Below are 15,709 nucleotides of genomic sequence, written 5' to 3'. Positions count from 1 at the left end.
ACCAAACCGAAAAGCTGCCCCCAATTGCAGTCACCGCGTCTCTCCTCCCCATCTAACGGCGCCGCCTGCTCAGAGATACAATGGCGCACGTAGATTACGTCCTTTTCGAGGCCGCCCTGGGCTATGCCCTCTTCAATGTGGTGCACCAGGCCGATGCCGTTGGCGCCAAGTTGAAGGAGGTGCAAACCGCCGTCAACGAGCTGCCCAAGTTCAGCAAAATGGTCAATCTCGTCAACTTCACTCCTTTCAGGTAATAACACGCTCCTAATTGGTTATGGATCATCGCTTGGGCCGGGAATTGACATGTTTAAACGACAGCGGCCACGTCGAGGCTCTCGAGAACGTCAACCTGATTTCTGAGGGTATCGTTTCCGACCAGCTCAAGTCGGTCCTTGAGCTCAATCTCCCCCAGACGAGCGGCAAGAAAAGCAAGATCACCCTTGGTGTGGCGGAGAAGAACCTTGGTGGTGCCATCAAGGCTCAGTTCCCCGGCCTCTCCATCGAGACGATCGAAACCTCAGTGGTTGTTGCCGAACTTATCCGTGGAATTCGTCTGCACGCCGAGAAGCTGCTCAAGGGCCTCCAGACTGGTGATCTCACCAAGGCCTCGCTCGGTCTGGCCCACGCGTACTCTCGTGCCAAGGTCAAGTTCAACGTTACTCGCAACGACAACCACATCATCCAGGCTATCGCCACCGTCGACTTCCAGGACAAGGGTGTCAACGGCTTCTTCATGCGCCTTCGTGAATGGTATGGCTCGCACTTCCCTGAGCTCCAGAGATTTACCTCAGACAACTACACCTACGCTCAGCTTGTCGGTGTTATTGGAAACCGAAAGCTGCTCTCCGACGAGAAGCTCCACGACATCGCCGCTGTCCTTGGTGAAGATGGAGAAAAGGCCCAGGCTATCATTGATGCCGCCAAGGTGTCTATGGGTTATGACCTTACCCCCAACGATTTTGAGATCATCGATCAACTCTCTCAGCTCGTCCTCAAGCAAGCCGATAACCGCCGATCAACCTCCAAGTATCTTGATGAGAAGTTGAACCAGGTCGCCCCCAACCTAAAGGCCCTGCTTGGATCAAGCGTTGCTGCTCGTCTCATTTCCCATGCCGGTTCTCTCACCAACTTGGCTAAGCTCCCCTCCTCAACTCTGCAGATTCTGGGTGCTGAGAAGGCTCTTTTCCGTGCGCTCAAGACCAAGGGCAACACTCCCAAGTTTGGTCTTCTGTTCCACGCTGGTGCCATTGCCAAGGCTAGCAAGCAGAACAAGGGCCGCATGTCTCGATGCGTGGCCAACAAGGCTTCTATGGCTTCTCGTATCGACGTCTTCTCTGATGAGCCCTCTACCCGATTTGGTGACGCTTTCAAGGCGCAGGTAGATGAGCGTCTCGAGTTCTACGCCACCGGCAAGCGCCCCACCAAAAACGCAGATGTAATTGTACGTTACGACTTTCTTCACTTGATATCCTCAGAATTCAAACTAACTGTAAACTAGAAATCTGTCATGGAGTCTATCGGCGATGCCGAATTGGAGCTTGATGAGGACATGGTTGATGCCCCTGAGGTTGCCGCCAAGAAGGAGAAGAAGGAGAAGAAAGACAAGAAAGACAAGAAGAAGGACAAGAAGGAGAAGAAGCGCAAGCGCGATGAGGATGAGGATGTTCCCATGACCAACGCTGATGACGACAAGAAGGAAAAGAAGAAGAAGAAGAAGTCCAAGTCAAAGGATGAGTAGAGTGCTTCCCAGCACTTGGAGGCTTCGACTGACTCAAAGTTCATTACTGAGGTAGCCGAACCAGAGGAGTCCAAAGATGGCGGCGAAGACGATGAGGCCTTGACTCATAAGAAGACTGATAAAAAGAAGAAGAGCGACAAGAAGCTCGGCAAGAAAGAAACGTCGAGCGCCGTGTCTGATCTAGCTACGTCGCAAGCCAGCGGAACTCTTGCTGATCCTACCCAGGACTCTTTGGTGATGGCTGAGGAAGCTGAAACCTCTCAGCCAAAGCCCAAGAAGCTCAAGACCAAGAAGGCAAAGAAAAGCAAGGCTCCAAAGGCTGAGTAGATTTTGCTTTGCATGAGAGATGTCGGCTCTGACACTTGGGGTGGTATCTGCTTCACTTTGAAGGAGTTGTAAAGGAAATATGGAATTGGCGTTAAGGGAAAACAGCTTTGCTACTAGTTTATTGTACATATACGGGATGCATACCCGATCTCGATGTTGCATTGTTCGAATTGGCTCAGGTTATTCGCATTCGCATCAACATAATTGAATTGAAGTTTGAAAAAATTTACACTCTGGCTGTCGCGTGATACATCGTGAGGCATGTGACGGAAGCTACGAGAGACAAATTATGAGAAGGCCCCGTACTCGGTTAAAGTGGATCAACTAAATCGTAAAATCTTTCGTGCAAGGCCAAAAATTTGGATATCGGATTTCAGTACCGCGTTATCAGTACAACAGTCTTATCTCTCGCGCGACATTTCCACACTATATATTCGATATTCGAGAATCACGACGACTGCCACAGAGGTACCAAATCTTTATACAGCATTCATTGCACATTGTCACATGAACTACAGTCCCGAAAACTCCAAACGTGTCTTAAATCAAGCATTCATTACCAGAAGCCGCCGGATGTGCTCTCTATGCTACATCAACGCCTTTGTTTGCTATGGCAGTCCCATGGCTCCAGCTGTCCAATCCACAAATTTTCATTCCGTTTTAAAAAGGTATAGGGTTTTTTTTGTCGTTTACTGCTTGTCGAAGACGTAGGTCAGGTGGCAGCGACCGCAGTACTGACGATCAGGCATGGCAGCCATGAAGACACCAGCGCCGCACTAAAAAGGTAAATCCCATGTTAGATTCCAAATGCTTTTTGCCACAATGATCAAAGTGTTTTGTAAGCCGCATGATAACGGCACAAAGGGCGGTACTCACAGTGTCGCTGGGGCACTCTCGTCGCAGACGCTCGATGTTACCGTCGTTGCTGACCTTGTAGTACTTGAGGACAGCCAACTTGGTCTTCTTGCGCTTGTGCTTGATCTTCTTGGGGGTGGTGTAGACCTTCTTCTTTCTCTTCTTGGCACCACCACGCAGGCGCAGGACCAGGTGGAGGGTGGACTCCTTCTGGATGTTGTAGTCGCTCAGGGTGCGGCCATCCTCGAGCTGCTTACCAGCAAAGATCAATCGCTGCTGGTCCGGGGGAATGCCCTCCTTGTCCTGGATCTTGGACTTGACGTTGTCGATGGTGTCGGAAGACTCCACCTCAAGGGTGATCGTCTTCCCCGTGAGGGTCTTGACGAAAATCTGCATCTTGCCTAACTGGACGGGTTAGATTTTTTTGCCTGGCAAAAAATTGCTGCGTGAGACGTCTGGGGAGAGAGAGATTTCCGTCGATGAGAGACAATCTGCAACATCGACGGGGATATCTGGGAAAGCACGGGAACGAGCTCCGTAGAAAGCAATTTCAGGAGAGAGACATCAAAGATGATTCCCTCATGAAGCTCACGGAGCTCATGGAGGGCAGAGATAAATGCAGCATCTTTCAGACATACCTCGACAATAAAATTACTGCCGTCCTAAGCAATCTTCAGATGTTGCGGTTGATGAGTGAGAGTACTTTTAGTGGTGTGGCGCGCCAGAAATTTCCCTGCGCTGGCGGGCGGCGGCAACCGGCATCACATGACCTAGGGTTTTCGCGGTAGCTGCCCTGCCCCTCGCGAATTTGCCTGGGCACGCTCGCATACAGATCTGTCATTGTGTGGAGCACACTAGCGAGCAGGCGATTGATTGATTTGGCACAACCAGCTTTCCTGAGCCCTAGGCCAAAGTTCTTTTCGACAAACACCGAATCCAGTACGTGGGCTGAGCTCCTTTCTCTTTTCTCTTTCTTTCCTGCGTGAGAATCTAACAGTTCAATCCAGACACCGCCAAAATGGTCAAGAAGAGAAAGAACAAGTACGAATCCCTCATCATGTGTTCTGTCTGCTCCTTCTAGCATGCCGCTATCAACGATTTTGTATCTTTCTGTTTGGATGGATATCATTTCGTATCGACGGCTGCTTTGGAAGATTGACGACATGGCACAATCGCGAAGCATGCGAATTGGATGCTAACATGTTCACAGCGGCCGCAACAAGAAGGGCCGCGGCCACACCAAGCCCATCCGCTGCAGCAACTGCTCGCGATGCACTCCCAAGGATAAGGCGATCAAGAGATTCACCATCCGCAACATGGTTGAGTCTGCTGCCATCCGTACGTTGACTCGAGCCCACAACCATACACAGAAGTCGCATTCGCTAACTGCTCCTCTCCAGGTGATATCTCCGATGCCTCTGTCTTCGCCGAGTACACCGTCCCCAAGATGTACCTGAAGCTGCAGTACTGCGTCTCTTGTGCCATTCACGGCAAGATTGTCCGGTACGTTGCCTCCCCTGGGAGTGTTACAACTGCGCCATCACGGCGTATGTGCTTCAGATGAGCCTTGGTTGTACGATGGGACATGTTGTCATGTCCCAGCTCTCGAATATCTATATCCCTTCCCGTCCCCTCTATGAAGGTACGTTGTATAACTGACATTTTGAAACAGCGTTCGTTCTCGTGTGGGTCGCCGTAACCGTGCCCCCCCTCCTCGTGTCCGCTACAACAAGGACGGCAAGAAGATTGTCCCCACCGTTGCCCCCAAGGTCTAAACATGGGAATAATGGTGTTTGGGCGGAGTCTGGTTACGTTTCACGGCTTCATGTAAAAATTTGATTAGATGAATACCCGGGACAAAGAGAATCCTGGCGGCTAAATGAATCGGACTTTTTCTTGTTAAATCTTTGCAAATTTTGTGCCTTCGCCATGTGATTGCAGTGTAAAGTCGTCTGTGCATGGTATGTTGGTCCAAAGGTATTACGCAGTGTCAGAACAGACGATGACGATTTCAACCTATTTGATACTCTAACTGCTCAGTGACTCACGCCTACTTCATACAAGTTATACCAGCTCTTCACATCCAAATTGCGTCAAAAATCAGAGCTCAAAAGAAAAGACTCGGCCTCACCAAAGCAGATCCATTCTGCGCACACTCATACGGATCAGCGCAAACTCCGCCCCCACAGCAACTCCCAGTCAGACAAATAAACGTCGGGTGTCCAGCCCTGGAACAATCATCATCCTTCTCACACTCACTCACAAAGTTGTCGCACTCCGTAATCTCAAACGCCACAGACCCTCCCGAGGCCGTCTTTCCGCAGACACAGCCCGTATCGCCCAAGTGAGCGCTGAAGGGATACGCGCACGTGCCGTTGGTTTCGTCCTTCCTCGCGTCGCTTCCAGGACTGCAGCACGCGAGCTGGGATGGATCTTGGACCGTGACGTTGAACGGCTTTGGGTTCTCTGGCGCCCAGTTGAGTCTCGCGAGGGCGTCGATGGTGGTTACGCCTGCGCGGAGGCTCATCTTCAGGGGCATGTCGCCTGCGTGGAGATCCTCGCAGATGTCGTCCTCGAAGTTGCGGTAGTGGTTGTACACGTCGATGTACTCTTGGATGGCGCTCGCTTTGCCGGGTGGCTGTGTGCGAAGCTTGGAGAAGGCCTGCTTCAGGATCTCCCAGAGTTGATCGTAGTAGATGACCATGAGGTTGGCTTCTGCTTTTTGCGCATCGTCGAGGCCCTGGTTGTATAGCTCGGTGCGGAGAGATTCCGGATTGATGAAATCCTGGCCGTTGGCTTCCAGAGTTGTGATGACGGTGGACAAGTCGGGACAGGCACCGCCAAAGGGGTCCGTGAAGAGAAACTCTTCAATGTCATTCCTGACAGCCCATTCACATCTCAATGTACCCGAGTCTGAACCGGGGAATGTGCAGTCAAAAAGCCATCGGCCGGTATCTTCATCGACTTCGATGGGATTGCAATTTGATTCTCCAACCCTGAGCGATGGATATTGTCTAACCGTTTGCTTGATCGGATTATTGCACTGGTCTCGAAGATAGAGAGTTTGGTTAAAGTCTGCATCATTCATTCGTTTCCGCTGCTGGCTACCCGTCGAACAGATTTGTCCAGACAGCGCAGCAAGTTGTTGATACATGGAGTCAATCGTGATGGAAACATCATACTCGCACTTCTTGGTCGAGAAATGTATGCCCTTTGCGTCAATGACCATGGCGTTGTAAAGGGAGTCCACAATGGCGATGTAACTGCGGTTGGAAACATCGATGTAATGGGTCCCTTCAGCGGCATCTCGCAGCGTAAGATACAAGGGATCAACACCGTCTGTCTGGAAATCTACAGATTCAATATATGGGAATGGAATAGTAGCGTTTTGTTCCCTGAGGTTTGTATTGTGAAGCAGAGCTCTTCGAGTAGATCCGCCTTGTGGCACAGGCATCTGATAGCACGTTGGCTTGACAATGGCACCCGTCCGAGTTACCTGCGTGAAGTTTGCAGCAGGTAGAGGGGGCGGTCCTGTCTGTGTTGCGTTGACAATATGGCTGATGGTGCTGCTGTTGAAGCCGCTGGGCGTGATAAAAGGGGGAATGGTAAGAGTGGCTACTTGAGTGCCGTTTGTGACTGTAGTAACTGTTCCCAAGTTTCCAAGGCTTGAAGAAGGTCCTGAAATCACTCCAGATGTAGCCGATGGAGTTTTTCCAGCTCCAGTACCCCATTGAGAAGATTTAACTGAGCTATTCCAAGCAGCGGTACCAGACGCATCTCCAGAGGTCATTGCTGGCATAGACTCAGTATAAGTGAAGCTCGGTATCCGCGTGTCTGTAAAACTAGCCGAAGTGATGCTGAGTCCCTGGTTAGAGCCCTGAGAACCGCTAGCTGAGCTCTGGGCATTAGATGTGCCATTGGATGACTGTCCATTTGCAGCAGTAGTAGAAGCACGTCCTCCTCCAGAGTTTGTTGCTCCTCCAGAACCACCATTTGTTGAGTCGTCTGTAGAAGTAGCATCACCTGTGACTGAGCTGGCCGATGCTGTGCGAGAAGATGCCCCTGAGCCATCATTTATACTGGAAGTTCTTATTCCCGTTGCCGAGCCGTTGCGAGAGTTGGCCGCACCGTCATCACCAGGGTTAGATGCTGACGTCTCTTGAGAAGCGTCATTCGATGTGCGCGTTACTTGTCCCGTCATTGATCCAGTGTCTGAACCGGCAATACCCGACTGAGTAGTTGATCGAGCCCCAGAGCCATTAGTTGCAGAGTCAGTCGGCGAGTTCAGATTACCTGAAGAATCAGTACTAGTTGCCTTGTCTGCAGAACCTCCATTGTTGCTCCCAGAAGCATTAGTAGTAGCAGATGCTCTACCAGTTTCTGTTGCCGAGCCATCGTCACTGTTGGTCCTCGACGCCCCCTCATCATCGCCATTCTCAGATCTCGCTTGAGTAACGACATATGTAGGCGATGGTCTGTGAGAATTACGCCACGACGTATATGGCCCTGTGCTGTTGGATTGGCCAGCCGGGGAACCAGTCCCAGTAGCAGCCGTTCCATACGATGTGCTGGTCGTTACAAGACAGGCACACTAGGAAGACACACATTGTTAACTCAACTCAGCATACTGTTGCATGAACACACTTGATCATGAAAAAGGGTTGCTTACGTATGAAGACAACTTGGCCGAGGAATACGTCGCAAACTGTGTCGGAGTCGACGATACTTCACAAGGAGTTCTTATCATACTCGAACAAAAGTCACTGCCATATCTCGACAGCGACGTATACAAATCATCATGGTCACAAGAAACGGCATTCTGCGCCGCAGGAAAGGCAAATGCGCCATGAACCAAAAGAAACTGAATCGCAAGAAGCAGCATTGTAAACAGATAGTAATGAGTAATGACGAGAATCTATGATGAATAGCAGCTTAACCAAGCTCGAGGTTCTGAGTGATTGGCCTACCCGGTATTTATAGAGAGAAATCAAATCAGACGAAGATATATCCAATTTGGCCACCCATGCATTGCACAACTCGCGAGTCTACTATCCAGAAACAAGACATGGTGTATCCGTAACTCCATTGCCCCTGAACTAAAAATCGAAGTCAAGACAAGATTTTCCGAAAACCCAAAATACATACACAGTCTAACCCCTAAAGCGCCTTCAAGTCCGAATCCATATCGAGCCTCAACGAAGCTCTCGAACGATATCCTTTGCGGCAGCCCATCAAACACAGTCGGCACCATCATGTCTCGGCATCATTGTATCCGTCTCCAGCTCCTCATTCTCGGCCTTACTCCCCAGGCGAATATCCAGGCCCATTTTGACACACAGTCAGAAGCAGGACCTTCAGCCACGATCCTCCTCTCGCCCGTCACACAAAGACGTCCATCCGTGCAACGCCAAGCAGAGTCAAACACCCCGTCAACATCTGTCTCATGCATGCGAGATCCGGCACTCACCCCCAATGCAGCCATCATGCGAATGAGGGCACATGGCACATGTGAACACGTCAAAGGGGAGAGGCTGCAGAATGAGACATTTCTCGCATTGTCCATTCTGGGGTTGGTGGAGGAGAACGAACATGACATGTTCGAGAGACGTGAGTACATGGTGCGAGTGTTTGAGGCGAGCGGCCTTCGCTTCTGGAGTGCGCCATCATCGTTCTTGGGCTCCCTCTCCTTCAACATGGACTTTCAGACTAAACAAGGGCAGTGTAAGGTAAAGAAGCGAGGGCTCTCAATAACGCGCTCTTGGGGCAGGAGAGGGATGGATGCATCGACATCTCACATACTTTGAATTCCAACCGACGTTTGCTCATAAACAATCATTAAAAGCTATATCCCTTTTCGACAAAAGTATCCGCCATAATTCCAAACAAAAACCAGACCCCGAGTATGTCTCCAATGTTTGCCTACCCGTTTACCCCATATATGAGAGTCATGGACACGTCAAAGCTGCGGTCAGATTCCGCCATCGGTTCGCCTAATAACATAAGCCCTTCTGTCACATTAAGATTTGAAAGACAACTTATTCGTGCTACCTCATTGCCACTGTGGTTGTATTTCCACCCCCTCCCAGCGCTCGCTGCTGCTGCTGCTGTGTCATTTGAGGCCTGTCGATGAAGTCCTTGTTCTCGATTGTGACACTCTTCGTCATATGGTTGACCTTGTACACGCCGACAAGGCGCGCTGCAAGCTCAAACATATTGTTCCGTAGCGAAATAACGATGAATTGTGCATTCTTTGTGCGCTCTTTGATGTAGTTCGCGACGATCGAGACCTAGTGTCAGGTATTATGATTAGCAACTTCAATCTCATATCTTCGTGTAATGCAAACGAAGGGGCTTAAGAGGGATGAGAAACACGCTTGCAGAATGATACTCACGTTTCGGAAGTCCAGAGCAGCATCAATTTCGTCCATGACATATAGCGGCGTTGGTTTATAGTGGTGCAGAGCAAACACCAGCGCAAGACTACTCAAAGTCTTCTCTCCACCCGAAAGGTTGCCGATATTCTTCCAGCTCTTCTTGGGCGGCATCACGCTGAAAAGAATACCTTCGCTGAAGGGGTCTAAGCTGTCAACCAACTCGAGTTCTGCGTTTCCTCCCATGGTGATCATTTGGTACATCTCCTTGAGACGCAGTGAAATCGCGCTGAAGCCCTCCATGAAGCCTTCAAGTCGCAAACGGCGCAAGTCATCCAGTCTCTTCTTTGCTGCATCGCGCTGTTCAAGCGCTGTTTGCAGGTCAGACGCGCGGTTCATATGTTCTTCCACGCGACGACGGTACTCAGCCAAAACTCCGAGATCCACGTTGACATTTTGAGTCTTCTCTTCCAACGCAGCAATCTCCCCTTTAAGAGTCTCCTTACTCATACCAGCCAACTCGTCTGGCGTATACCGTGGTAGTTCGTTGGGTTGGCGAGCGGGTGCGCTTTCGGCATGCTCAGTTTTGTCAGAGGTGACTGACATGGCATCTCCATCATCCACCTCCGCATCGTCGGCCTCAGCATCTGTCATCTCGACATCCTCATCATCGCCGTCATTTGTTGAAGGTTCCGGCATCTCAGTCTGTTCCGGTTCCTCGGTCTTGATGGGCTTAGGCGCCGAGTTGCCGACCAAATCGTCAACATTTTGGAGGGTAAGTTTGGACAACTTGTCTTGCCAGTATCGGAGTCGCTTCTGGTTATCAGCGAGAACTTTCTGGTTCTCTTCGAGCTTATTCCGCATCTCAATCTCCACAGCTCGGGTTTCATTCAGCTCTGCAACCTTGGCGTCCAACTCTGTCTTGAGCTGCTTCAGCCCCGTCTTCATCTCCGCAAGCCCTTGCTCGGCTTCCTCGACACGGGCTTTAAGCTCCTCCGCTTTCTCTCCTTGGTTGTTAAGGCCGTCTTCAAGTTGCTCAAGATCGCGCACTGCAGCATCCCGCTCTTTGGTGGCCTTGGTGTGTTCTTTCTCGAGCTTGACCTTTTGTTTCTCGGCCTTGGCTTTCTTGACTTCAGCGATGGAGATTTCGTCATTGTGAGTCGAAATCTCCTCTTTGATAGAGTCAACCTTGGCTCGCTGAGCTCGCAGCGCGTCTCCACCAACTTGCATGATCTTGTCCTGCAGAGCTTTAATCTCCTCCTCGACGCTGGATGTCTCTCCACGGAGTTTCTCCACTTCTGCAGTCAGCTTGGCTACTTCTTTCTGCAGCGTCGAGATTCTCTTAGAGTCTTCGGCGGAAGGCTGGTATTCCTTGTTGACTTCCTGGATGCGTCGCTGGGTATCAGCCAAGTTTCGCGTGGCGCTCTCCATTTCCAAGCCGATCTTCTGCATTTTGGTGTCCAGTTGGGGGATTTCCCGGTTCAGCTCCTTCAGTCTGTTCTCGCATTCGCGCTGGTATTCCTGAAACTCTTGAAACTTGGTTTCCCACCCATCGCGATCCTCTTCGAGTTTGGCGACGTGTTCTTGTGTTGTGTCGGCAACGAGCTTGGAGGACATGAGGCCTCTTTTCACCGTGTTGCCACCTCCTGACATGGTACCGGATTTGTCAATTAATTCACCGTCCAGCGTCACAACTCGCCACCTCTTGGAGCCGTAAGCGATACGATTAGCCTGCGCAAGGTCATTGGCAACAAGAGTATCTTGCATGGCGTGATAGAACGCAGGTAAGAATTTGTCGGCTTTTGCTTTGACAAGATCAAACAGCCGCGGCGCATTTTCTGGGGTGTTGATCGGTGACATGTCCCGGTGTCGAAGTTTGTCCAGACAGATGAAGTTGCCGCGACCAAGATTATTCTTCCGTAGATATTCAATGCACTGTTGACCTGCCTCTACTGTTTCGGTGACAAAATTGTCTAGCTGAGGGCACGCAGTAGAGACAGCCACGTCGTATTTCTTATCAATGGTGCCGAGGTTTCCGAGACGACCTTGGAATCCATCAATACGGCCTGATTCTTTCATTCGCATCAGGGCAGATAGCACATTGCCCCTCGTTTGAGTATTGGCCAAACTTGAGCGAGCCTCATCTGCTTTCTGGCGGGCGTTGGAAATCTTTGATCGGATCTTTGGCTCTTGCTCTGCGAGAATTGAGAGCTCGGACTTCATCTTTTCGGCCTCTTTTGTTAACTTTGCTTTTTCAGACTGGCAAGCCTTGAGCTCCTTCTGCTTGGAAACTTTGCCCTCTTCAATGAATGCGATTTTGGCCTCCAGCTCCTGCAGAGCGACTGCACCAGCATTCGCCTTTTCCTGGAGAATGTTCATCTCACTTTCAGCAACGGCAATGGCAGATTGCTTCTGATTGACCTTTTCTGTCCATGGCTCCAGAGATTTTTGCTTAGCTGCGATCTGATCAGAAAAGACTTGCGTCTTTCCCTTCAGATTCTCTCTGATCTTGGTGAGTTCAGCTTCTTCTTCTTTCGCGGTAGCCTCCAGTGCCGCGATTTCCTGTGTCCGTGTGACAATGTCTTCTCCACATTGCTCGATTGTCTCATCAGCCTCAGTTGCAGATCTTTCAGCCTTGTTAATCGATTTTTGGAGCTTTTTTCGTTTATCTTCCAAGAATTTCTTCTTCTCATCAAACTTGACGCGCTCTTGCTCAAACTTCGCCAACTGTTTGACGAATGCCTGAGTTTGCTTGTCTTGGGCTTCAAACTCCTTACCGACTTGGGCGTATTTGCGTTCGAGTTCCTTGATAATCTGCTCGCTGCCTTGGTGTTTTTCAAGTTCAAGATCCAGTTGAGACTGCATCTGGTTGATCGCCTCTTCTGTGACCGCGATGTTGTCCGTACATTCATGGAGATAGAGTTGATACAATGCAGACTGCTTCATAGCGAGCTCATTCTCGTCTCGAATGAATGCGAGTGCCTTGTCTTTCTTTTCTTCCAGACTGTTCTTCTCCTTCTCAACATGCTGAACACGAGCACTCTTTTCCATGCAAACTTCATTGATAGTTTCGACCTCGGCTGCGGACTCTTCAATCGGAGTCTTGTACTTGGAGGTTCCAATGATGTCTTCGAGATATTCCAGTAATCCGTCTTCGTGTTCATTGGCAGCTTTCGGTTTCATCTGAGCAATGGATTCGACTTCTCCCTGCAGAATCAGGAAACGCTTGTGGTCGAGATCCACGCCACGATCACGCAGGAGTGTAGTAACAATCGTAAAGCTTGACTCTTTGCCGTTGATGTAGTATTTGCTGGAGTTGTTTTTGAAAACTTTGCGGGAAATGATGAGCTCCGAGTTGGGAATTACTTCATGGCCACCCCCAGGCTGATCTAAAACCTCTTGAAAATGCACCGCAACTTCGCAGAAAGGAAGGTTGGGATACTGTGCAGAACTGTGAATTAAAGCAGAGATCTTTCCCTGTCGCATTTTGCTGGCTCGGAAACCAAACACAAAGAGGAGAGAGTCAATGACGTTGGACTTTCCAGAGCCGTTGGGTCCAACAACGGAGGAGAACGACGCATGGAATGGTCCTACTTCTTGTCGTCCAGCGTAGCTCTTGAAGTTTTCGAGGACCAAATGCGTGATGACTATGCGAGGCTTTGGTGTTGGATCCTCGACAATAGGTATCGTCAATGTCCGTGACTTGAGGACGATGTCCATTGGCTTCTCCATAATGGTATCCATTGTCCTGACGGGCTTGGTAGATGGCGGCGGCTTGGCTTTGACAGTATTGGCGTTTGATGTGATATCTGTTAGAGGAGAACCCAGTCGCTGTGCGTGCGGAGTCTCTATTGATGGCTGTGATGGCTTGGGCGCTGGAGTCGGCTGCACAGGTTGGCTTTCTTGAGGTCGAGCTTCTTGTGGTGTTGCGGATCGTAATCTTGCAGCAGGCTTCGGCGTCGAAGAGACTTTGGATCTGGAAGCGGGTCGTGCTTTTGGTGTAGACTGGTCTTCTGGCGACATCTGATCCTCCAACGCAACCTCTGGACTCCTACTAGCCTTTGGCTTGGGGGTCTCTGGCCGGGCTTCTACCTGGGCTTCTGTTTGAGCTTCTGGCTGGGCCTCTAGCTGCGCTTCTGGTGCTTTGCTGGCCCTTGGTTTTCGTGATGCCACACTTCTCCGCTTCCGTGATGAAGTGCCGCCTGGAGTCGTTACACTGCCGTCCATTCGATCGGCCGCATCAGGATGGTCATTGGAATCGACACTCGAAACCGTTGAGGCTCTCTTAGTCCGGCGAGGTTTCGGGGTCACAGTGACGTTTGCTTGGGAAATTTCATCTTCGCCGAGTATGTCGCTGTTACCGACAGTCTCTGACGGGGTTGGAGCCTTCTTAGGGCGCCCACGAACTCGAGACGTCTTTGTCGCTTTTGGCGCTTTTGGCGTTTTTGTGGACGTTGTGGACGTTGTAGATGTATCAGCAGCGGCCGCAGCTGGAACTGACCTGCGCGCGGTCCTGGTCTTTTTGGGGGCTGGCTGTTCGGGCTCAAAGTCTGGCGATTCCTCGCGAGCATTTGATGTCAAGGAGATTTCATCTTCTTCGTCGTCGGATTCGATAATTGGCCGCCTGGCGACGCGTCGCGATGGTCGAGAAGAGGCCATGACGCTAAAGTGGGCTGTCGCTCACGGTTCTGAAAGTGAAGAAAAGGGATGCAATGAGATGCCGTCGTGGTCGCGTAGCTGGAACTGGCATCAGAAATGGGAAATCGAAGTCAAGGATAAAATGGCCGGCCCTGTCGGTTTCCAAACGGCAATTTGCGGCCCAGGCCTCTCGTTTGTCGCAGGCCGAATTTGCAATAGACCGCTAGGTAGAAATCGATTGTGCTTAGATGGACCCCGCGCTGGCTGGGCTTTGTTTGGAAATGTCCCAATGCGTGGTTTGTAAACAACGGTACGTACCCTCCCACCCCACCAAGCAGCGTCTTTTCATTGTTTTGGGTGTGGCTTTCAGTGGCTGCCCGCTGTGGCTTCAGCACTAAGAGCTGGCCGTTGGGTGAAAAACGTGACTTCGCGCGACGGCCATAGCTTGTTTGTTAGCTGCCAGCAGAAAGCTTAGGTTGGCGCAAGACTGCTACCGCTATCGACGCTGCTTCGAGTATCTCTCGTAGATACGCCCTGTCTGCCATTCTAGCCTCGACAATCTGCGACAATGTTTGAGTACACCGACTATCACACGGTCTTCCCCGCGGGGGCCCAAGTGCCCTACGATCGCAAGCGCATCCACGAGATCGAGGCGCGCCGGAAAGATTTGGGTGGGCAGCTCTTTATGGATCGAGTTCTGAAGGCACTGGGAATCAGCAAAAGTCAGTATAGAGCCATGACTCTGAGAGCATATATACCGAAATAGATGATTGTAAAGCTGACTAGCATATCGCACAGACAAGATCTACCCTCCAAAGAACGACAATGGCGTCAAACAACTCCACCAACAGATTTGCGAAAGCAACATGTCGATGCACCACAAGCTGTCGCTGCTATACTATGTGCTCCTGGACTTTGATATCGTTGACGGCCAGGCGTCTCTTTCCGAAACATTCGCCTCTGCTTCAGGCATGCCTCAGAAGTACGAGATCTTTATGAAGGGACTGTGGTATATGGATTGCTTGGCCTTTTCGGTTGGTGACATGTGGTTTACGGAATCAAGTTTGCCACTGCTAACGACTTGATAGACTGCTCTAGAATATGTTGCCCACCCGTCATTGGTACCAGACTTTGCAGATGATATCGTCATCACTCTTGTGCAGCATGCTTCGGATGGCGATTACGACCTTGCGCTATCTTACTACCATACTGTTCAGCCGGTTCTAAAGTCTTCCAAAGCTCTGGAGCTTATCTTTGGCGCTATGGCTCAAACCAATGTCACTGAAGCGCTCCTATGCTCCCGCACATACCCAGAGTATACCCGCGAGCTCCTCTTTCGGCAGCTGATTGCAGAGACTCTCGGTAGCAAGTCGGGGCAGGCAGACGAACTGGCATTCCTGCCGTTTGACTCTCTTGAGGAGGTGTGGTTTGAGGAATATCTCTCTACTGGTGAAGGCAGAAATCTTAAAAAGGCAAAAGATACTCTCCTCGTCCGCAAAATTGCCAGCGACCGATTTGGAGAGATTCGAACACAGAGGACGAGCAGCCAGTGGGGACCTGTATTGGAAGGCATCAAGCTGGGCATTGAGGGGCAATTTGAATAATTCTGAGCCCAGCTCAGCTCAGCTGGCTACTTGGACCACTTTGCATAGCGTTGGCGTTATTGGAATGGATGATAAAGGGGTTTTATTAACAGTTAATCGTCTTTTTGGATCATGGAGAGCTCCTACAAGGAGCAAACATGTTGGAGAGAGCTACAATTTATGCCCTAACCTTGAAC

The 15,709-nt window shown here is 50.5% G+C and overlaps 6 protein-coding genes across 6 annotated transcripts; 3 read left to right on the top strand and 3 right to left on the bottom strand.

Annotated features, from left to right (window-relative positions):
• Window positions 1-80: 80 nt before the first annotated feature.
• On the top strand, window positions 81-2,065 carry TGAM01_v202636 (protein SIK1; the record flags this gene model as incomplete). The annotated part of the gene is made up of 5 exons (XM_024549035.1): window positions 81-250; window positions 319-1,441; window positions 1,499-1,734; window positions 1,794-1,806; window positions 1,868-2,065. 5 exons carry the CDS (start codon window positions 81-83, stop codon window positions 2,063-2,065), a joined length of 1,740 nt encoding a protein of 579 aa, XP_024406274.1.
• Window positions 2,066-2,754: 689 nt separating this feature from the next.
• On the bottom strand, window positions 2,755-3,316 carry TGAM01_v202635 (ubiquitin-40S ribosomal protein S27a; the record flags this gene model as incomplete). Its single annotated transcript, XM_018805076.1, has 2 exons — window positions 2,755-2,841; window positions 2,942-3,316. The coding sequence occupies 2 exons, from the start codon at window positions 3,314-3,316 to the stop codon at window positions 2,755-2,757; spliced, it is 462 nt and encodes a 153-aa protein (XP_018661800.1).
• A 622-nt stretch (window positions 3,317-3,938) lies between these two features.
• TGAM01_v202634 (cytoplasmic ribosomal protein-5) lies at window positions 3,939-4,695 on the top strand (the record flags this gene model as incomplete). The annotated part of the gene is made up of 4 exons (XM_018805075.1): window positions 3,939-3,961; window positions 4,131-4,258; window positions 4,321-4,423; window positions 4,593-4,695. The coding sequence occupies 4 exons, from the start codon at window positions 3,939-3,941 to the stop codon at window positions 4,693-4,695; spliced, it is 357 nt and encodes a 118-aa protein (XP_018661799.1).
• A 124-nt stretch (window positions 4,696-4,819) lies between these two features.
• Window positions 4,820-7,802, bottom strand: TGAM01_v202633 (hypothetical protein; the record flags this gene model as incomplete). The annotated part of the gene is made up of 3 exons (XM_018805074.1): window positions 4,820-4,872; window positions 5,180-7,511; window positions 7,590-7,802. 3 exons carry the CDS (start codon window positions 7,800-7,802, stop codon window positions 4,820-4,822), a joined length of 2,598 nt encoding a protein of 865 aa, XP_018661798.1.
• Window positions 7,803-8,964: 1,162 nt separating this feature from the next.
• TGAM01_v202632 (structural maintenance-chromosome 4) lies at window positions 8,965-13,950 on the bottom strand (the record flags this gene model as incomplete). Its single annotated transcript, XM_024549034.1, has 3 exons — window positions 8,965-9,207; window positions 9,313-12,347; window positions 13,116-13,950. The coding sequence occupies 3 exons, from the start codon at window positions 13,948-13,950 to the stop codon at window positions 8,965-8,967; spliced, it is 4,113 nt and encodes a 1,370-aa protein (XP_024406273.1).
• Window positions 13,951-14,497: 547 nt separating this feature from the next.
• Window positions 14,498-15,533, top strand: TGAM01_v202631 (hypothetical protein; the record flags this gene model as incomplete). Its single annotated transcript, XM_024549033.1, has 2 exons — window positions 14,498-14,651; window positions 15,028-15,533. The coding sequence occupies 2 exons, from the start codon at window positions 14,498-14,500 to the stop codon at window positions 15,531-15,533; spliced, it is 660 nt and encodes a 219-aa protein (XP_024406272.1).
• Window positions 15,534-15,709: the final 176 nt, after the last annotated feature.

This window comes from Trichoderma gamsii, assembly GCF_001481775.2.
Source record: "Trichoderma gamsii strain T6085 chromosome Unknown Scaffold_6.2, whole genome shotgun sequence".
Taxonomy (NCBI): domain Eukaryota; kingdom Fungi; phylum Ascomycota; class Sordariomycetes; order Hypocreales; family Hypocreaceae; genus Trichoderma; species Trichoderma gamsii.
Note: the sequence above shows the minus strand (reverse complement) of the source record. Positions and strands in the feature narration are given on the sequence as shown.